We start from the raw sequence: 23,569 nt of genomic DNA, 5'->3' as shown, positions 1-23,569 counted from the left end.
GGTCAAAAATTTTTTGAGATTTTTTTTAATTTTTTTATAGAATTTTTTTTCTTCCATATACTTATTGTAAAGAAAACGTAATAACTTTTAAACTAAGCGGTATAATATCCTGATAAAATAAAAACAGTAATAATGCTAAATAACAGGCGATACTGAAAAAATACATAAAATACCCAGAAAATGCCAACAAATAATAAAAAATGATACTTATTGAAAAAAATCTGTTTAAAAATTCGTATTTTTTTGGTTATTTGATAAATTTCTCAAAAAAATGCCCCTATAACAGGTGGTTTTTATTACTTTGTATTATTCTCTATCGTATTATCTTTGTAAAACCAAAAATCGCATGTCTCTATCCCTATCACAATATTTGCTATGATCGTTTGAACAAAGGCTTGCCACCACATTATTCTCCGCTACAGGTAAAGACAATTTTAATTTTAACTAAAATGCTTATTTTACTTCGAAATCTTTTGTTTTTATTTGAAATCTAACTTGTCTTTATCAAAATTACAAATCTAGAGCCATTTTCAGTTTCGTTGTTAACGAAGCGTTGAATAACGCGCCCGGAGAGGCTTAGTTCAAACGATCATTGCAAACGTTGTGATAGGGATAGAGACATGCGATTTTTGGTTTTACGAAGGTAATACGACAGAGAATAATACAAAGTAATAAAAACCACCGGTTATAGGGGCATTTTTTGTAGAAATTTATCAAATAACCAAAAAAACACGAATTTAAAAGCAGATTTTTTTCAAAAAGTATCGTTTTTTATTATTTGTTGGCCTTTTTTGTGTATTTTATGTATTTTTTTAGTATTGCCTGTTATTTAGCATTATTACTGTTTTTATTTTATCAGGACATACCGCTTAGTTCAAATGTTATTACGTTTTCTTTACAAAAAGTAATTTGAAGAAAAAAAATTCTATAAAAAATTTAAAAAAAATCTAAAAAAAAAATTGACCTCTTTTTTGTCGATAAAAATAGGTCTAGTTTCATCTATTTTCATATGTACACTTTAACGTGACTCACACTGTATAAATGTAATGTAAGTTTGTAATGTAACTGGGTGGTGCCGGCTTTATTAATCTAAGGTGGTACCTATTACTAACTACGCGATTATCGCTGTTTGAAACATGCCTTACGAATCGAGTTTTCACTTTCAGAACCTAGGTTCAACAACATAGGTACTTTTGTAGTTGATGGATGTGTCTGAAAAATATCACGCACGACTTAGACATGATCAAATCATTCGGCTCAATGTAAAATAAAATAAAAATGATAAGGAACCTATTTATTATGAACGTATAACTTCGTCGCGTGGTATAAAGTTGTAAACATGTGTGATTAAGGGTACTGATAAAAAGTTGGAGTAGCTACCAACCAACGCGAACGCTGCACGCTGTATCTACGAGTTCCATAAACGCACCGTTTAAAAACTTTTCGCTCGGTCGGACCACTTTCAGCTTACCAGATATTATACATAGTTATATCATGCTGAGTCAGTGCCAGGGTAAATCAATATTTGAATACATATACAGCGAGGGCTCCACGCATATGAGCGACCATCCAAAGCCAGTGCGGCAGCCGTGCCGCCGCGCTACTGATGACCCGTTTGCACGGAGCCTTACGCTGATACGTAAATGTGATCATTTATTTGGTATTCCACAATATTAAACCTATGCGTTTTTAATGCAACCCTTGCTGTCTGACGCCATTTAGACATTACTACCTATTTTCACGCTCTATCCTAAGGTCAATATAGGGCAGAGGGCTTGATGCTAAGTGCCTGTGTGTGGTTTGATTGAAGTGCCTGATGGCAAAGGGTTTCAGATTCAATTTGGGTATTATTTATTATTTTTTTTTTTATTAGGCTAATAAGTATAAGTATTAAGAATGTTAATACAATACCTATTAGTGGGTTAAGAGCCTAAACTGATTTATATTTTAAGAAAAAGTTACAAATTAGGCAGGTGTATTAAATAAAAAACATTATTTGTAATTTACCTAACATTTTAATTATTTACAGCTATATTACTACATAAACAACAAATTATTCAAAGTAAGTCAGAGCCTGTTCTTCTGGCAGCAGCCACAGCCTCTTCCGGTTGCAATTTTTCTTCTTTTGATGGTTCTAACGGGTTTCCTTCTACATCCAACTTTCCTTCTTTGTAATCAGTGACTATCTTTTTGCTATAGACTGCGTCGAACAACTGTTGTGCTGTGAATTCACTCTGTATAACATCAGCAGCTCTATACGAGACATAGGGCTTTAGGTCACAGTTTTTCAGGTCAGGTACAATCAATTCTGGTATCATTTCAGGAACATTCACAAATCGCCCATTGAGCCTGTAACCTGTTTCACGCACACCTCTCCTGTCCACTGGCAGTTCAGGATTTTCACCCATTTGCTGTTTTTTGTGTATGCGAGAACCCCTTTTATTAGGAATTACAAATTTCCTAAAATTCCTCTTACCTTCTCTAGGTGCTGACAAGGAGATAGTTCTTTTAGAAAAGAAGTTGATCAAATTAGAAATTTTGGACATTTTGCTCAGTTTATCTTTGCCAAAAGAACCAAAATACTGCAAAAAGCCAAATTATTTTGATTTCATAAATTTTTTAGGTTAGTTGTCACTTTGGCATTTTTTTTTTTTTTTTTTTCCCTATGATGGCATGCACGGCTTGTGCGTCAGCCACGACGAAGTAAGGTAAAGGTTGGGAAACGTATAGGAAAGTAAAAATGGAAAACGGAAAAAAGAAGGTTTCAAAGGATCAGGAAAGTAAAGGAGAGAACAAAATGATAAATAATCTGGAAAAATAAAAATTAAATTACATAACAAATTAAATTTTAATGTTATTATTATTCATATATACAGATAGGGTATTATAAATATCAATATTATCATGCATGTTTAAGAGGCAGGCTATGGAAGTAGGAAATGGTACTTTTAAAGATATAAGGGATTCGAGGAAAGAGGATCGGTCATGTAATGGACAAGTGAAAAACAGATGATTTAAATCACCTGTGCCAGTGCCACACTCACACAAATCAGAATTCACGATTTTAAGTCTAAAAAGATGCGTAGGTATACAAGCATGGCCAATTCTCATACGGATAATATTAGAGGTAGAAACCTTTCCCAGTTTCATTTTAAAAAACCATGGTTTTATAGGAATGGTAGGTTGAATGAACTTATACCATTTTCCTTTGGTTGCACTACTGTGCGCCCAATCCAATTCCCATGATTCACGCAAGTAGGACTTAGGGAGGGACAAAAGGTCATGGCAATAATTTTTATAACTGATCATATCACCATTCACAACAGCTTCATTCGCAAATTTATCTGCTTTTTCGTTACCGAAAATATGGCTATGACTCGGAATCCAGGCGAAGATAATTTTGAACCCCAAAGTAGAACATTTATGAAGCAATTCCCTGCATTGGATTACGATTGGATATTGAGTATTGCATTTAAAGGGAAATTTTTCTAAGGCTTGTAAAGCGCTCTTAGAATCTACAAAAATTACTGTTTTTTTCAGTTTCATAATTTGGACATATTCTATGGCTTTATAAATTCCACAGCACTCCCCGGTAAAAACTGATGTTTCAGGAGGTAATCTGACCTTTTCATGAATACCATACTGATGATGGAAAAGCCCTACTCCGACCACACCATCGTTGGAGTGTTTGGATGCATCGCTATAAATATGATGCCAATCGGCCCAATTATCCTCAATAATTAAGTTAAATTTATATTTAGCGTCAAGTGAATTTTTTGGGATATCTAAATCATATATTATTTCAGGAGAAAGAACTAACGACTCAAAACTAGCAGAAAATATGGGAAATTTTGGAGTTCTGTGAGTTGGAGCTTGAAAAGATATAAATTTACGGTAACTTAAAACTAGACAGGGAAGGTTTTTATGAGCCCAGTAAGGAGATGTCCCAATAGAATCAGATAAAAGTTGTAATTTTAAGAATAGGGGGTGATTTGAATATTGTAAAACTCTAAATACAAATTTGTCAGATAAGAATTGACGGCGCAATCTAAGAGGAGGATCAGTGCATTCAACCTGTAAAGAATTAATAGGGCTAGATTTCATTGTACCAGAAATAATACGAAGAGCCTTTGATTGGATGCTGTCCATTTTTTTCAGACCGACTAGATTGCAAGGTTCTAAGAAGTAAGCTCCATAATCAAGAACACTACGTATTATGGCGTTATAGAGAAGTTTTAGGGAGGAAGGGTGAGCACCCCACCAGACCCCTGAGAGGCAGCGCAAAATATTTAATAGACGCTCACATTTGGCCGTGACATAATAACAATGAGGAACCCCTGATAGTTTGTCATCTAATATTATACCTAAAAACTTTGCCTCCTTACAAGCTTGGATAGTGATATTATCATAGTAAACAAAAATAGGAGGTGGCATCCGCATTCTACTAAAAAGTACCACAGAACTTTTGGGGACCGACAATGAAAGACAGTTATTATCTAACCAGTTTTTAAGGGAACCTAAAGCTGAAGTTAAGCAATTACATAATTCGCTTACTGAATAACCAGAAACATACAAAAGAAGGTCATCAGCGTACTGTAGAATATTAATTTTATTAATAAAAACAGATTCAAGGTCGTACGTATATACGTTATACAACAATGGGCTTAAAACAGACCCCTGGGGTAATCCCCTCCAAAGAACTCGGGTCAAAACTGTTGAATCTTGAGTAGCAACGTTAATAGATCTTTCTGATAACATACTAATAATGAAATTGATTAGGGTAATCGGTACTTGTAGCTTTACCAGTTTATTTTTAAGTATAGATAAATTAACACCGTCGTAAGCGGCTGTGATATCAAGAAAGGCAGCAAGGAGGCATTGGTTATTAGTAAAGGCTAAGCGAATATCTGTAGTAAAAATTCCTAAACTATCCATAGTACTCGTATGAAAAATCTAAACCGCTTAAGTTAGACGCTTGAAATTTGGCATGCAGGTACCTTAGTAAACTTAAAGTTACAACAGAATATTGCAAAATTCCCACGGGAACGGGAGTTGGCGGGAAAAAACATTTGTATGTAAAAATCTAAACCGCGTAAGATAGATGAAGGGGGTAAACCGGGATCCACGCGTACGAAGTCGCGGGCGGCCGCTAGTTAGATAAAAAAACTAAAAAGGAGTAAATAATTATGACTAAAAACAAAGTCATAATTTAGATCACTCCAAACCTGAAAAAAAATGCTTCGATAGTCAAGATCAAAGGTCTTTCTAGATCATAAGTTAATTAAATCCCTCATTTTACAATCACTGGGAAATTTCGGGAGACATACAGTGTTTTGGTAGACAAAATCTCAATGTTTCCCTGACTTTCCAGGTGACCCCTCTATTTCACTGACTTTCCCTGACTGCTATGAGCTTCCCTGACTTTTCCCTGACTTTCCCTGACTTTCCAGAATGTGGACACCCTGATTATCCTACTTCCTACTTATATTATAAAGGCGAAAGTTTGGATGTCTGGATGTCATGATGTCTGGATGTCTGGATGTTTGTTACTCTTTCACGCAAAAAGTACTGAACGGATTTTGTTAAAACTTTACAGTCTTATTTTTTTTAACCCAGATTAACATATAGGCTAACTTGTGACGAAATGTGACAAATAAATTTCAATAAATAAATAAGACGTGTCTAAAAAGCGCCATCTACCTATCGTCATTGGTTAAAATCTACAGCCCTGGACAAACTACTGTATGACGTTCATAAATTTCATTCGGGGGAAGCCGTGAAACGCCAATTCTATCAACATGATATCTAACGGAGGTATAAAACGAGGTCCACGCGAACGAAGTCGCGGGCGGCCGCTAGTCAAATATAAAGGAACTAGCGGCCGCCCGCGACTTCGTACGCGTGGATCCCGTTTTACCCCCTTCATCTATCTTACGCGGTTTAGATTTTTTCATACAAATGTTTTTTCCCGCGAACTCCCGTTGCCGTGGGAATTTTGCAATATCCTGTTGTAACTAAGCTTTAAGTTTACTAAGGTACCTGCATGCCAAATTTCAAGCGTCTATCTTACGTAGTTTAGATTTTTTCATACAAATGTTTTTTCCCGCTCACTCCCGTTCCCGTGGGAATTTTGCAATATCCTGTTGTAAATAAGGTTTAAGTTAACTAAGGTACCTGCATGCCAAATTTCAAGCGTCTAACTTAAGCGGTTTAGATTTTTCATACAAAAGGATTTTCCCGCTAATTCCCGTTCCAGTAGGAATTTCGAGAATTCCTTTCTTAGTGCACCTCTACGGTACCTAAGCTACGTCTCTTCCAAATTTCAAGTGCCTACGTTTAGCCGTTTAGGCTGTGCGTTGATCTGTCAGTCAGTCAGTCAGTTTCTCCTTTTATACAGTGTGTCCGGGTTTGTAGTGATCAAACTTTAAGGGCGTAATCTATGGACAATTTTATCGATGAAAATACTTCAAATTTNCGTTTCCCGCGCTTTACTTTGGCATTTATCTTTTTAAAAATTTGACACCAAGTGTCAATGATAGTGTTGTATAAAACCGATATTTATCTATAAATTGTACACGTAATGAGCTATGAGCTAGAATGACTAGAACGTTGCCATATCAACTAAACATTGTAGGTACTATACTTCGAAATAAAGATTCAAAAGGGCGGGCAATTGAATGCTTGTTGAAATAGAGTACTTTTTGGATATACCTAATTTATTATCGTGTCAAACTACATAGAGGAATTAACGCTAAATGATCGTCAAGAGAATAAAGCCAGTTTTCCACTAAAGTGATCAAGATGAAAGGATATGTCTAAATAACCAACTACTTCATTACTTCCACCGTTCCACGCCACCTCTTCGCTCGGCTTTGGTTGAAACTGGTTCTATGATTTCACGCTAAGAGAGCATTCAATGATGGACATTAGGTCATGGAAAATAATATAACACAGTTAAAGTCAAATTTGTATAATTTACAATAGTAAAACATATATACAGTTCATCTTATTTAAACTTGTGAACACCAAACAAACCTTCATTCAAATAACAGACAAAATTAAAAGAATCAAACATACTCCAGTCCTCTGGAGTTTGGATTAACAAATCTGTTTTGTACACTTTGTACAGAGAAGATAACGATCATTTTAGGTATATGCAAACCTTATTTAAATACCTAGGAACAATCCAACCCCTGCATTTATAAAAATATTGAAACGCAACCTAAAATTATGCAAGTGTTATTACACCTATTTTTGTGCTCCGTTGAACACCAGTGGCAAATCTTATTCTTATTTATATTGGCACTGAAATATTTAGGTAGCACCACAACGTTTTGGAATATAAACGTTATTTCAGAAGCAATAATCCAAATGTTGTCCCATTTTCATTTTAAGTGTGACTATGTATAATAGGTGTCCCAAAAACACTGGATAACCCTGAAGCCAACGATAGGCCTCTTCATGATTTTTTTTTGTATTTTTAGAAAATTATTTAAAATGTACTAAAAAGAAGATAATTTAATACATAACATCGCGGCATCGCAATCGCAGGTGGTAATTTTCTAAAAATACAAAAAACTTAAACATCTCGAAAACCATGATAGGTACTTTTACCTGGCCAAAATTAAATATTAGACAGGCTATGTGAGGCTTATCGATAGTTACAAGATTATCCATTGTTTTTGGGACACCCTGTATATTGAGCCCCAACTACAAAAATAACGTATTCAGTTGTAACCTTTCGGTAAATGAAAATAACTTTATTGGAAATAAAAGCATTCGTGTAGAAAAAAATACGAACAGTTCAATGCGCCATGTAGGTTACATTGTTTTAAGGGAATGTAAATAAGTCCAACAATAATTCTTTTAACATACGACGAGCAATATAGCTCAGTTAACAACAATTTCGCGCGCAACGAACATAACCACTGCCTTACACACCTATGCGATATAAAAACTTATCCTATCGACATGTTAATACGAGGTTCGTAACTATCTTTCGCCTTTCGAGCATGAGACCCTGTGGAATAGAGGCGTTTTCAATTTAGTGCTTGCAACAGTGACGTCACGACCGAAGGCAATACCTAGCTCTAGTGATGTGGTTACGAACATTATTGTAGTGGCTATCGTGAGTTGAAAACACTAAGTTGAGTCAGTCGATGCCTTATAAAGGTTGTTGTCAACTTCGTTGCCGGGTGGCTTCACGCTACAGTGACTGAGGCGAGTCACGCGTGCGCGTTGGCGGGAGCGTCGTGGTTCTGCTCGAGGTCGTCGAGAGTGTCACTTGAGGAGTGCGTGAAGTCACTCAGCTCATCCATATGCTTCTGCTTCTTGCGAACATTCCAGTGCAGGCACTCCGCCAGGGAATCGAACCAGTCCGAGATCTGGTCTTGTGCGCATATCGACGGCACCGGGTACACCGACGTAGTCACGTAGAGGCTGGAACGATTGGTACGTTAGAGCTAGTTCTATATCGCGCGCAGACGCACAGTAATAATACGTGACGGTCGTTTTACATGGCGATACGATAAACAGAATGTAGTTTGTGAGATAGTAAAAAGTTAATAAATCTTTATTTACATTTCGTAATTAAAAATCGTCAAACCACGCTCGTCACGTATTATAAACTCGATGTTTCAATGATCGTGTAATATGTATATTGAAACACATAAAAATACACGCAACATTTATATAGCTTTAGCATCTGCACGCGATCTTGGTTAAAACAATTTAAACTGGTTTACTTAATTAGTTACTATTATAAAGCAAAATAACTTATGTACAAAAGCGACAAACACGTGCAAAGCAATACATAACTATATTAGTACATACTACAACTAAATGACCACCTCAACCTACTCCCCAAGTGAAACGGGCATCGGATTATAGTCTTTGTGCCCTAGTAATGAAGTTTATGTTCGAATGATGTGTGGCGAGTTTAGTTGTTTACCTATCACCGGGCCTGAGTACCAACTGAGACCGGCCGTCGAAGGAAACACTGGCCGCCGAGCGGGCCTCTAGGCTAGGAGTTATCTGAAACAAGCTTTTCAGCTTAGCTACATAGTAGAACTAGGATTTCACCCTAATTACATCGATTCATAATCAACAACTATCGATACCACAACGATCATACACGCAACACTGGGTATCTATTTCACCACAACACTACTTTGTACCTACCAAACAGTTTAAATCTAACGTTTCACTGCCGGTTTCTAAACATTTTACAACGGCTTCCATCAACTACTAAAATCTAATAACATCATCGAAAAACCGGTATTAAAAATGATACAAACAACACTAGTCAGAGGTGGCATTAGTCTACACAGGGCAAAGGTTATATTGTAAGCGTGTTCAGAAGTGCTACGGCATGCGGATTGCGGAGGGCGACGGCGTTTTGTACCTATCTCCGTGTTGAAGCGCCTGGCGGCTGCGACCGTCGAACGACACCCACATGGCGTTCCGCGCCTCCGGGGACAGAGCGATCTAAAATTGTATGTGTATAAGTGTGTGTCATTATGTAAAAATTTTATAAAGTATTAGAGTCGGGTAAGAACATGTATGGAGTTTTATGCCTATCTCTAGGGCCAGTCTGTTAGCAACTATTAAAATGGGTATTGTGCGACTGGGATTGCTCCCTGAGCTATGGACGAATTCATTGTCATCATCAGTCATCTTCGTCGCCACTGTAAAACACGTGTGCTCCCACCATATTGATTCCTTGCAGCACAGAGAACAGTCAACAGAAACATTCTTCTTTTAGTTTTGGCGGACGTCAAAACCACAGAGCATAAAACACAATAGGGTTGTGATACCTTGAGCTCTACGTGGAGCAGATGGGCGTGACCATGACGGCCGGCACCGCCACTCTTCTTTTAGTTTTGGCGGGAAAGATGTCAAAAAAAAACCCTCTAAGGAGTTTGGTTGCCATTAAACGCCATTAAACAATAAAAAAGATACCATACCTTGAGCTCCACGCCAGCCAGTACGACGATGGGGCGGAAGGACAGCGAGTGGGATAGATGAGCGTGACCATGACGGCCGGCACCGCCACTCTTCTCTTTAGTTTTGGCGGGAAAGATGTCAAAACCACAGAGAATAAAACACTAAGGAGTTTGGTTCCATTAAAAAGATATCGTACCTTGAGCTCGACGCCAGCCGGTACGACGATGGGGCGGAAGGACAGCGAGTGGGGACAGATGAGCGTGACCATGACGGCCGGCACCGCCACTCTTTTTCTAGTTTTGGCGGGAAAGATGTCAAAACCACAGAGAATAAAACACTCTTAACACCCGTATTTACTATGAGGTCTCACAGTGCGCGTGGACGCACAGGGTGACACACGAACCAATCACAGAGCTCTATTCAACGCTGTGCGTTCGATTTGCTGCTTCACTTAAGCGAGCATCGTTTGTGAATACGGGTGTAAGGAGTTTGGTTCCATTAAAAAGATATCGTACCTTGAGCTCGACGCCAGCCAGTACGACGATGGGGCGGAAGGACAGCGAGTGGGGACAGATGAGCGTGACCATGATGGCTGGCACCGCCACTCTTCTTTTAGTTTTGGCGGGAAAGATGTCAAAACCACAGAGAATAAAACACTCTAAGGAGTTTGGTTCAATGAGGGCTATCGTTTTTATACTTAACAGTTGGCACCCCTGGCGATTGACAGGACCTTACTCTACAGTGGCGCCATCTTGATGAGTGCAATTGCGATAGTCCTCCTACCACTTTAGCGCTCACCAGTTGGTGCCACTGTCTTCGCTACTAGCAAGTGACAGGACCTTACTCTACAGTGGCGCTAACTGGTGAGCGCTAAAACGATAGCCCTCATTAAAAAGATACCATACCTTGAGCTCGACGCCGGCTGGTACGACGATGGGGCGGAAGGACAGCGAGTGTGGGCAGATTGGTGTGACCATGACGGCTGGCACTGAAGGGTGGATCATACTGGCGCCCGCTGCCACCGCGTACGCTGTGCTACCGGTAGGCGTCGACACGATCAGGCCTGCAACGAGCGATTTGGAACTTTAATAGGTTGCAATAAGGCTTGGGACGAACAATAATGGCAACTGAGTGAACAACAGCGGTCATCAATCACATGTGGGTATTGTAAAGTTCGCGAACGTTTGGTGCTAATATTCCAGGTGGGTTTCGGTAACCACCGAATGATTGTTGATGAGTTTGTTTACGGGACTATTCCCACCTCTCGTTCCCACCACTGCAACTCCTGTGTAGCCAGGATCTACAGCTTGACCGCCACAAAAACCCAACCAATGAAGGTCAAGGTTGTCCCGGGGGAAAGTTAAACTGTCATTGGACCCGCAACGAAATTAATCAGAAGAACATAGGAGTTCGAAATTAAGGTTCGACTTCCCTCCATTGCAAAGCGGATGACAGGTGTTGTTTTCTGAAAAATATGATTGGCGGGTAGTTGCTAATTGCTCATAAGGGGGCCTCCCTTAATTGATATTTATTGACCGTGGTGCATAATCTTTTCTTATAGGTTTTAAAACTTTGATTAGTTTGTTTATCAGAACGGCGATGTGTGCAACTTTCTCATTTAGCTATGTTCGGTTATTTAACTGTCACTAAACTTTACGAAGAATTGACGTTGACTGACGCTTGCTAGCAGAGTAAATACAAATGAGTAGGTCATCTTCATAGAAACGCACGGGCGCACCGCATACGTATTTTGGCTCGCTCATACACAAACCGCGCTCGGTGCATTTCTATGAAGATGACCTACTCATTTGTATTTACTCTGTTGCTAGTGACGTTAATAGAATACAGGGCTATTGACCTTTCAAGAGAAAGAAGGACCAATATCGCATGGACTTACCGTCTCCTTGCACAGAGGTAATGTGTTTCCCATCCAAGAATAAGTCTATATTGGAGAGGTAGGGCGAGGGCCCGCGGTCCACCACCACCTCGTTAAGTACTAGAATAGTGGTGGGCTTCTTCTTGTCGCTGCTGTGGTCATTACTCTTGCGGAGCACCACGCATTGCAGTCGCGATCGCAGCGTTAACGCCGCGTGACCTGGAAGGTAAATATGTAGGTTTTAATCAATAGCCTTAAATGGCCATAGCATTTCATTCGGCCATACATGCGTGTGATTTCATATAAAGCGTATTAATCACTAAGCCATTATTCTTCACTGCAGAAGGAACTATCTCTAATATTAGGATATTACGCTATCCTAGGGATAGCGTAAAATGCTCTTGAAAATTGCGTTTTAAATGTCCAAAGATCTAAAACATTTATCGCATAAGGGTGATCAACACTGCTTTCGATCCGATTCCAAGCAGACCGTTATTATACAATTTAATGCAGTGCGTAATCGCTTTATTCAAATGATTTAACTGTGTGTCGAAAAACCCACTTGGCTCATTTATATCACTTCGTCATCATTGGTAACAATGTCGAAGTAATTACCGCTGTACTTATAAGTAAGCCGGTGTGGTCACAACAATAAAAATATTTTTGCAATCATGCAAGCATATAGCTGTCTAAATAAATAACTAATAGACTGCAAACCGAAATAATTTAGTAGACAGTTCAATTTCAGTTCTAGATTTCATGTTATTTACCTACACGATTGCCAAAATCTATTTGCGTCATCATAAGCGTATATTTACCTTCTAGAACGTTCATAACTTGTTCCTGGAAGTTGTTGAACTCGAAGGGCGTGAGGAATCCTAGCGAGCCCAAATGGAATGCCATCACAGGAGGGACCGATTGCTGAAATGAAGAAAAAAATACATTATAATATTGAAAAACTAAGGGGATTCACATTTCCCCTGACATGCTTCTCTGAATTGAATAGGGGAAAATGAGAAAAATTGTTTCAGCTTCACACGTAAAATCCCATTTTCCGCATCAGGCGGAAATTGAATGCACGAAAAACAAGAGGACTTGTCGCAAAAAATATAATAAGTTCAATTGCACCATAACGTAAAGTAATTCGCATAATAATTATAAGTGAATCTGTGCCATCACACTTATTGCGAATATTTTATATCCTTACTAAAGTTTGCTTAATTTAAAACATTGGCCCATCATCTCATTAGTTTATGTAACAAAAACTACAGCTTTTAAGTATATTTAATTTCATCACTCAACTTTTTGCAGTCCTCAGTGATTAGCAGCTTGATGGAGTTAACGACCACTCATTTGGGAAAACTTTACCTACACCCAGGAGCCATTAAAAACCTATTATAACCCTTAATTTTTTGCTGTCACGCTCATAATGTTCAATTACCAAGGGTAAACAAAAGTCGACCTTTGTTTTGAACATTCTGTGTTTTTGGTCGTGAAAAATTTATCAAGCATCATGCAATAAATTAATTAAAAACAAAAACATGAGGTACATAAGTTGTGGAAATGGAATTACGATTCATTATAGTCNTACAGTCCACTATGAAAATTAGCTGTAGTCTGTTTCAACTACTTATTTTAATGTTTTTTGTCACTTTCTAAGTTTTGAATTTTATGGAATTGGGAAAGAAGTATCGAGTTTGAAGCGTTCATGAGCAGACATTGCAGTTGAATATTCAAGTTCTGAATTTGATTATTGATGAATAATAAAATAAATCCTACTAGCTCGATTGATGGTTTCATTTAATTTATTTAAACCAGGTTACCTTTAATAATATTTTTCGTTAATTTATGAAAATGTCAAATTAGCCCGTAATCCTGAATCCTGATACATAAATTTAGCCTATTAATTTAACACATGTAGGACTGTACTCAGTGTTGCACTATCAAATGCAATTGAAGCGCCTCTATGCCAGGGTTTTTATGTTCCTGGTCAGGCTATACTTGGAATTGCTCTAGGGCCAATGAGGAAGCTGTTGACATTTACATGTTTCTTTGTATTTTCACAGTAATTTCTTCCTAAAACGTTTTACCAGTATTTACACTTATTATTTAATTATACCTATGTCAAGAAATAACGATTTTACATTGAGTTTCATTGACTTTGAGCAAATTTATATTTTTTTTTTTTTTTTCTTCTTTCTGGCTCTCGCGGATTGCGTTTAGCCACGACAGGGTTCTTGATCTTGAGTTTTGCGTTTGCATATGTTTTGCGTTTGGTTTTGCGGACATTGCGTTTGGACAGGGTGGGATTAGGTTAAAAGGTAGGGAAACGAATTATTAAAAATTACGGAAGGAAGCGGAACAAAAGGATTATTTGATAGGATCATTGTTTATAGCGGATAAGCATAACAAAAGCAAGTATTTACNAAAAAACAAAATATATACAATATTTACAACTTAATATTATTATGAGTAATATATGCAGCTAGAATATTATAGATATTAACATCATTAGAATATAAGAGGCAAGTGATTGAGGTAGGGAAAGGAACATGGATGGATAAAAGTGAGCTAATAAAAGAGGAACGGTCATACAGGCAACAATTAAAAAATATGTGGTTCATATCTCCCACATCAGACCCACAGGAACACATATCACTGTCTACAACATGAATTCTGGCCAAGTGTGCTGGAGTGCACAAATGTCCAAGTCTCATTCTTGTCAAAGTAGTAGTAACTCTTTTTGGAAAATTCATTTTAGTAAACCATGGCTTAAAAGGAATAGATGGTTGAATAAGCTTATAATGCTTCCCCTTAGATTGACTAGTCACTTCCCAATTCTCCTCCCAGGCAGACCTGAGATAAGTTTTGGGAAGGGCTGCTGTTAAATCATGGCAATAATTAGTATAGGGATAAATATCTCCACATTCAATCGCTTCATTGGCTAGTTTATCGGCTTTATCGTTTCCTGTAATATTACTATGACTAGGAATCCACGCAAAATGAATTGAATAACCGTTTAAATGGCATTTATATAATAATTGTCTGCATTCCATGATAACGGGATAGCTGGTATTACTCTTAAACGGAAATTTTAATAATGCCTGCAAAGCACTTTTGGAATCGGAAAAAATAACGGTTTGGTTTAGTTTCATGAGAAGTACATACTCTAAGGATTTAAATATTCCGAAACATTCCCCTGTAAAAACAGACGACTCAGGAGGAAGTTTAACTTGTTGTAAAATTCGGTATTGTTGATGGAATACGCCAACACCAACGTGACCCGTTGGTGAGTGTTTAGATGCATCGCAGTAAAGGTGATGCCAATCATGCCAGTTTTCATCTAATATCTGTCTAAATTTGACATTAGCATTGTGGTCATCTTTGTTTAAGTCTAAATTAAGATGAACTATCGGAGTAAGAATTAGAGACTCAAAATTAACAGAAAAAAGCGGAAGGAAGCAAGATCTGTGTACTGGAGCTTGAATGGATACAAATTTGCGGTAACTTATAACTAGGCAAGATGGAGATTTGCGAGACCAATAAGGGGAAGTATCAACAAAACCAGATAATCTGTTAAGCTTACTGTATATTGGATGATTTAATTGTTGAAGGACGCGAAATAGATATTTGTCGCATAAATATTGGCGGCGCAATCTCAACGGTGGCTCAACACATTCCGCTTGAAGGGCATTGATCGGACTCGATTTCATAGCACCAGCCACAATCCGTAGTGCTTTATATTGGATTGCATCCAATTTATTTAAACCAACTAAATTACACGGTTCTAGGAAAAAACTACCATAGTCTAGTACACTTCTTAGGATTGCATTGTACAACAGTCTTAATGAGGCTGGATGGGCACCCCACCAGACTCCAGAAACGCATCTTAATATATTAAGTAACTTCTCGCATTTAGCAGCTATATTATAGCAGTGTGAAACACCAGTAAGTTTTGCATCAAGTGTTATACCCAAAAATTTTGCTTCATTTTTAACTGGGACAGCGCTGCCTTCATAATAAANCATTTAGCAACTATATTATAACAGTGTGGGACGGCAGTTAGTTTTGCGTCTAGCGTTACACCTAAAAATTTAGCGTCATTTTTAACTGGGATGTCTCTACCATCATAACGAACGGATATCGTTGGAGGCACTCTCATTCGAGTGAATAATATTACAGCGCTTTTAGGAACCGAAATACTGAGTCCATTTTCATCCAACCAGCTTTTGAGTACAAGTAAACTATTTGTCAGGGAATTAGTTAAGTTCTGAACGGAGGAACCTGAGACATACAAAAGTAGGTCATCAGCATACTGTAGTATATTGACTTGATTATTTAATGCTGAATCTAAATCATATGTATACAAGTTAAACAACAGGGGACTTAAGACGGATCCTTGTGGCAAACCTTTCCAAACAAACCTTTTGCAGAAGTGATCATCATGAAATACACTGATATACCGTTCTGAGAGGATATTAATGACAAAATTAACTAACATAGATGGAATTCTAAGACGATGAAGTTTATTAATAAGTAAATTAATTAGGACGTTGTCGTATGCAGCTTTAATATCTAAGAAGGCCGCTAAAAGCGACTCATTAGATGAGAATGCCAGACGAATGTCAGTAGTAAAAATTCCTATACTGTCCATAGTCCCTCTACCCTTTCTAAAACCATATTGATTGATACTTAACAACCCTGCGCTTTCAACATACCACTCTAAGCGGTTCTTAACAAGATGTTCAGCCAATTTAAAAATTACTAAAGAAAGTGCAATCGGTCTGTATGAATTAGCGTCAGATCTTAATTTACCAGGTTTTAAAATCGGAATTATTTCTTGCGATTTCCATGTGGCCGGGATATTACCGTTTAACATTATAGAATTTATCAGTGTTAAATAATAAGAAAGACTAAAATCACTAAGATGAGAGAAGAAGGAGTACGGAATTCCATCTTCGCCGGGGGATGAATCTTTGACATAAGACAAAATTCCTTTTAATTCGCAAAGGGTAAAAGGCTCATTTNGTGATCATCATGAAATACACTGATATACCGTTCTGAGAGGATATTAATGACAAAATTAACTAACATAGATGGAATTCTAAGACGATGAAGTTTATTAATAAGTATGTCGGCGCCGGACACAGATGCTGCAAATGATTATTGATGATTAATAGTACCAATCTTAATATTATGTTATCTGTATAAATCTGTAGAGCGGAAGGTTTGTGATTCCTAAACGTAACACCCGACTGATGCGCAGAAAAAGATAACTGTCGAAAAAGGCGGGAAACTTCGAAGTGGCAAGGCGCGCTTCCGAAAGTTTTAAATTAATATAACTAAATCTGTTAGATTATTGTTGTTAGGAAAGTTTATTAAGACGATGGGGAGGGGTAGCAAAAAAAGGAAAAAAGTGGAGGTCACCGATTTGGATCCGGGCANATTTGTCAAAGAATTAGTTATGTTCTGGACAGAGGCACCCGAGATATACAAAAGCAAGTCATCAGCATACTGTAGTATATTGACTTGATTATTGAGTGCTAAATCTAAATCATATGTGTACAAGTTGAACAACAAGGGACTTAAGACGGATCCTTGTGGCAATCCCTTCCAAACAAACCTTTTGTAGAAGCGGTCATCATGAAATACACTGATATATCGCTCTGAGAGTATATTAATAACAAAATTAACTAATATAGATGGAATTCTGAGTCGGTGAAGTTTATTAATAAGTAAATTAATTAGGACGTTGTCATATGCAGATTTGATATCTAGGAAGGCCGCTATAAGTGACTCATTAGAAGAAAATGCTAGGCGAATATCGGTAGTAAATATCCCAATACTGTCCATAGTTCCTCTACCCTTTCTAAAACCATATTGATTATTACATAATAACCCTGTGCTCTCTACAAACCATTCTAAGCGATTCTTAACAAGGTGCTCAGCCAATTTAAAAATTACTAATGAAAGCGCAATCGGTCTATATGAATTAGCGTCAGAGCTTAATTTACCAGGCTTTAAAATCGGAATTATTTCTTGTGATTTCCATGCATTTGGGACATTACCGTTAAGCATTATAGAATTTATCAATGTTAAATAATAGGAAAGACTAGAATCACTAAGGTGCGAGAAAAAGGAGTAAGGAATTCCATCCTCTCCTGGTGACGAATCTTTAACATAGGACAAAATTCCTTTTAATTCACAGAGAGTAAAGGGATCATTTAAAGATCCAGAATTACTATGGAGGGAATTGTTCATGGATGGGTTTGTAAATGCGGCACTTAATGGTACAGAAGGAGGGGCTAGTTTATCTAAAAATTGGTCTATTACAGTATCATCCATGTTATAAGGTTGAGGTTCTTTAAATATAGATCTGTATCTACGGACATTGGACCAAATTACTGATGGGGAAACATCCGGAGATATTGATGAACAGAAGGACTGCCAGCCTTCCCACTTTTTTTTCTTGAGCAATTTCCGGGTGGCACTCATTACTTCCATCAAATATTCAAAGTTCTCAACAGTAGATTCAGACCTATAGTACCTCTCTGCCTCTTTCCGATTTTTGACAGCTGTCAAACAATCTTGGTCCCACCAAGGAGGAGAAGGGATTTTATTTGAATTNGCTCATTTAAAGAATTACTTTCAAGAGAATTGTTCAAAGAGTGGTTTGTAATTGCGATACTTAACGGAGCAGAAGGAGGAGCTAATTTATCTAAAAATTGATCGATAATACAATCATCCAAGTTATAAGGCTGGGGTTCATTAAAGATAGACCTATATCTACGGATATTAGACCAAATGACTGATGGGGAAACATCAGGAGATATTGAAGAACAGAAGGACTGCCAGCCTTCCCACTTTTTTTTCTTAAGCAATTTCCGAGTGGCAGTCATTACTTCCGTCAAATAGTCAAAATTCTCAACGGTAGATTCGGCCCTGTAGCGCCTTTCTGCCTCTTTCCTATTTTTGACAGCTGTCAAACAGTCTTGGTCCCACCAGGGAGGGGAAGGGATTTTGTTTGTGTTGGGATTTTTAATAACAAACATTCTATCAGCTGTTTTAATTAACAATTGAGAAATTGCTTCCGCGCACTCTGAATGATTACTACCATTAACAGCAGGTAATGAAGGGATCTGGCGTTGAACTTCTTGTTGGAATGCATACCAATTTACATCATCTAACCTGTACTTCATACGAGGTGGGCGCCTTTCGTATGATTTACCTACTTCATTAGGAAAAGTTATAACAATGGGAAAATGATCACTTCCGTATGATGAGCTTAGCGTTGCCCAAGTTAAAGAAGAAGCTATGTCAGGTGTAGAAACTGATAGATCTGGTATACTAATACCTTCGTTAGGTGAAGTTCGTCGCGTAGGCTCACCAGTATTTAATAAACATAAATTTAAACTGTCTAATAATTCTAGCATTCTAGAACCATAAAAATTTGAATTAGAGCTGCCCCAGGATTGATGCTGGGCATTGAGATCTCCCATGATTAATGCTGGCTTTGGAATATTATCTAGTATACTTTCAACTTCGTCAAATATTGCTGATGATGGATGAGGAATATAAAGGGACACAAATGAAATATTACTTATACTAACTGCTATAATTGAGAAGTCACTATTATGCTGAGGAATGGGTATATGGGTAAAGGAAATAGATCTTTTAACAAGGATAGCTACACCACCGTAGCCATCACTTCTGTCTTCTCTTATACATGAGAAGCCAGGTATTCTAAAATGAACATGAGGTTGTAGCCATGTCTCTTGAAGAGACACAGCAAAAGGTTTAAACTTATTTATTATAAACAAAAGATCACTTTTCTTACTACTAATGCTGCGGCAGTTCCACTGCAGCACTAGAGTGCTTAAGTCCATTTTGTGAATTATTTTCCTGTGTACTATTGTTAGATATGGCAACGTTGGGCGGTAAAGACACTAAATTTGATTTAGATAGTGAAGTTATTAAAGCAATGATTAGGTCTTTAATAGGCATGTTAAAAAGAGAATCGGGTTCATTATTATTTAAGGCACATCCATTTTCAGGTTGAGGAGCATTATAGTCTTTCACTAACTCATTATGGGCTACTCGGTCATAGCCCTTTCCATGTTTAGGTGGGACTCTGGGTTTTAAGTAGACTGTTTTATTATAAGATCTGCTGCCATTATTAGGTAAGTTAGAGTTATACCCAATTGATGGGGTTGGAGGGGGAGAAGACATTAGGACGCTAGCATATGACTTACTAATGGGAGGATGTAACTTTAAGGCTTCACCATATGAGAGACAATTTTTAGCCATAGATTCCTTAATTCCCTTTTGTCTATCAAATTCTGGACATTTTTTGTCTGTAGCACAGTGAGGACCTGAGCAAAGACAGCAAACACTTTCTTCAATAGTACAACTATCTCCTGAATGTCCCTGACCACATCTAAAGCACCTGGGGGTAGATCGGCACTGGGTTTTGACATGACCGTATCTACAACAATTGAAGCATTGGATTGTTGGATATATATACAAATTCACAGGTAACGAGTTATAACATAGAAACACACGTTTTGGTAAAACCTGGCCATCAAAGGTCAGGACAACTGTCTCAGTAGGGACAAATTCAGTTTTTCCATTGCTTGTCATTTTCCTTTTAAACCGCCTGACCTTTAAAATATCACCACAACCTATGGGAGTTGATATGCTAGTTTTGACCTCATCATCAGTCCAATCAGTTGGTACTCCTCTAACCACCCCCATACGGGTCACATTAGCCGCTGGAATAAATGCTTTGTATTGATATTTTTTTAACAATGAACTTGAAACGAAACTGTTTGCATCCTCAAAATTTGAGAATGAAATTACAATGCGGTTTCTACCAATTTTTTTCAAACTGCCATTAACTATGTTTTTAAAATTGTTCTTTTTCAAGAATTGGCCAAATGAAATCGGGTGAATGTTAGATTGACGCTCATTTGATGGGTCTTGATCTTTAAGTACATGGATTATGTAAGGGGCTGCATCAGAAGCTTCGTAGCGAGATCTGCCTACAAAAGTCGGTACACGAGAATTTGGGCTTTCAGTGGAGTTCATTGCAGTAGGTTCCGACATGGGAGAGTTTGGAACTAGAAAGTTATCAGGCGGATTAATGAAAATATTGGGCTGATTACCTTCATTGTCACATAAACAACTATTAACTTCATTCGATGAATTTAGATTTGACCTATGATGTTTCCTCTTTTTGTTGCAATGTTTACAATATTTGCGGTTTATGGAACGTTTCCGAGTAGAGTTAGATTGACCAGCATCCGAACAATCAGTGTCTCTTTGAGATCCTTCAGTTTCAGAGCATTGTGAGACGGTAACAAAGTTAGATACCTGGGGGACGCCGGTCCCGCCAGGATCGTCGGACTCATCCATGCAACTTTTATAAAAGTGAAAAACTTACCAATAAACCGGAATTTTAGCACTACTTATATTAAATATATACAAATAATTAATATACACACTATTTTACAATTGATCCTATACAATACACTATTTAAATAATTAAAATATCAAAAGAGCAAAAAAAAGACGACCGAACAAACCGACGTTTCCCGCGCTTTTTTCGAATATAACGTTACAGACTGCTACAGGGAACTCATTTTTATATTGTCTTATTAATTATCTTGTCTAAAACAAGTGCCCATGAATTATGAAATAGGTGGTTTTTCATAATCACCAATTATAAAATAGGTGTTTTTTCATAATTGCTTTCAAACCGACTTTTGCGCATCCGGTGTGAACAGACATTATGCATCGCACCCACGCTTGCAAAGCAAATGGGGCTTATTTAACAAGAACATGAAATCATGCATAATGCATAAATCTGGAAACTAAAATCACTTTCACTGAAAGACTTGCATCAGTATTCAATATTATGCCGCGTTTGCAATTGGCATTTTAATTGCAGTGATAAGTTATGACGTCAAGGAATTGTTTGCTTAATTTTATCTCTTCAAAAATGCCGGTAATCTACAGTTCACAAGACAGCGCATCAAGTTAAATATTTTGGCATCTATTGTAGTTGTAACAGGAGCTATTTTGCAACAAATTTGTGCTGACTGTACGCAGTAAATAAACAAGTTCTCGAAAGATTGTATTTACGTGATACGTGTCTTGTGTTTTGTTAGATTAGATAAATTCAGCCGATTAAAATTCTGTGAATCAAGATGTTACACAATTATATTAATATCTATATTTATCACTTGTATAATATGAATTATCGAAAAATCTTGACCACCACCTATGCCACCACTGAATGAAACGATTACAATCTTTTTTAAATCATTATGTTGATTTGTGAATTGTTTTCTTTTATAGGCTTGCGTGGAGTGTATCGACAGCGGCAAAATGACCAAGGACTTGGTTATTTGCATCCATGGCTTGGCCAACACCAAGGAAGGCATGTTCTTGCACACTGAAGACTTCCTGCTAGCCATCGCCGATCAACTGGAGCGCAAACTGTCGTCGAAGTGATAGACCAATTTGTTTTAAGTAAATCAATTTATTTTGAATGTCTTCCTCATACATTCTTTCTTAATATTGCTTCTTGATTATATTACAGGAATTTAAAGTCTAAAAGAGATTCCATAAAATGAACTTAATAGTGTTAAATTTTTGGCGGTGTTGCACAAAATCTAGTTCAATAAAAGTACATGATTGTATTTTTCGTAAACAGATACCTACTTAGATAATAAGTCAGAACAGTGTTATAAGTCAGGAAAGCAATATTCTTAACTGATTTTGTGATAGCATTTTGAAAGACTGAATGATTCTGTTAATTTTGAAATATTGAGCTGGAATCAAAGTATGGCAAAAAACTTTTTATGTTAAGAAAAGTTTGTATGTGTATTCATGTACACAATGTTAGAAGTAAGAAGTGAAACTGTATCTTACTGAATAAATTTTAAAAAATCCCTATTATTAAAGATTCGAGATTTAATGTGCCTTATTATTTTTAATTGTATGTATGATTTATCTTCCGTAAATAAATTTATTTTTACATTTTCTTTTAGTTTTAATACTCAGTTGACTCTTCTTGAATTTATTTTTCCAAATTATCATAGGTACCATGCTAGCTTAGAATCTATGCACTTTTACTTTCAGTAGGTTTTGGTTGAAGTAGAATGGAATAAAATTATTATTGTTAAAGACTGGTCCGTGAGCACGTAGAAACTTCAAAGCAGAATAGTTTAAAAATGCAATAGAATTTATAAATTCGTAACAATAATAATTATGCATAAAAAATGACATTGGTGTTAGTCCAATGACCCCAAGCTACCCATCCTTATCGCTCGCACGTAATTATATTGCTGTCGCGACTGTGCGACGGGCACCCGCAGTGAGTGTGCGAGCGCGACAGCAACATAATTTAGCGCGAGCGATAAGGATGGGTAGCTTGTGGTCATTGGACAAGTTTCTACGTGCTCACGGACCAGGCTTTATGAGTAAAGTAATGAAGTTCAAGTAAGTACAGCTGATCCAAAACCATTAGAGATTGTTATAGTCATGCTCATGCATACTTAACAAAATTAGACGAGACCATTTTTTTAAATTTCAACAAAATTGCTGATTTTACCGATGTATCGATACCATATCTGTGATCGATACATTTTTCGGGGGTATTCCAGTTATTTCATAGAGTTGGTTATTAACTCTATGAGTTATTTTGACTAACAGTGAAGTGACAGTACTGACAGTTCATACAAA

At 37.2% G+C, this 23,569-nt stretch overlaps 2 protein-coding genes across 2 annotated transcripts; both read right to left on the bottom strand.

Moving 5' to 3' along the window:
- Positions 1-1,999: 1,999 nt before the first annotated feature.
- mRpL41 (mitochondrial ribosomal protein L41) lies at positions 2,000-2,647 on the bottom strand. The gene has a single exon (XM_028315267.1). It carries the CDS (start codon positions 2,544-2,546, stop codon positions 2,058-2,060), a length of 489 nt encoding a protein of 162 aa, XP_028171068.1. The 5' UTR covers positions 2,547-2,647; the 3' UTR covers positions 2,000-2,057.
- A 4,362-nt stretch (positions 2,648-7,009) lies between these two features.
- LOC114360530 (NAD kinase) lies at positions 7,010-13,401 on the bottom strand. Its single transcript, XM_028315258.1, has 6 exons — positions 13,395-13,401; positions 12,640-12,780; positions 11,843-12,040; positions 10,851-11,008; positions 9,404-9,486; positions 7,010-8,439 (listed from the first exon to the last, which is right to left on the bottom strand). Exons 1-6 carry the CDS (start codon positions 13,399-13,401, stop codon positions 8,226-8,228), a joined length of 801 nt encoding a protein of 266 aa, XP_028171059.1. The 3' UTR covers positions 7,010-8,225.
- Positions 13,402-23,569: the final 10,168 nt, after the last annotated feature.

Source organism: Ostrinia furnacalis, unplaced genomic scaffold (genome assembly GCF_004193835.3).
Source record: "Ostrinia furnacalis isolate ACB-3 unplaced genomic scaffold, ASM419383v2 OfSCF5080, whole genome shotgun sequence".
NCBI classification, from domain to species: domain Eukaryota; kingdom Metazoa; phylum Arthropoda; class Insecta; order Lepidoptera; family Crambidae; genus Ostrinia; species Ostrinia furnacalis.
The sequence above is the reverse complement of the archived record's forward strand: the minus strand, read 5'-3'. Positions and strand labels throughout refer to the sequence as shown.

Excerpts from the sequence above, each read along its gene's own strand:
- mRpL41 (XM_028315267.1), bottom strand. The coding sequence starts at position 2,546 with ATGTCCAAAATTTCTAATTTGATCAACTTCTTTTCTAAAAGAACTATC.
- LOC114360530 (XM_028315258.1), bottom strand. Across the intron at positions 9,487-10,850 it reads CAGCCGGCGTCGAGCTCAAG|ATCGCTCTGTCCCCGGAGGC; the intron begins GTATGGTATCTT and ends ATACAATTTTAG. Across the intron at positions 8,440-9,403 it reads GCGCTTCAACACGGAGATAG|CCTCTACGTGACTACGTCGG; the intron begins GTACAAAACGCC and ends CAATCGTTCCAG.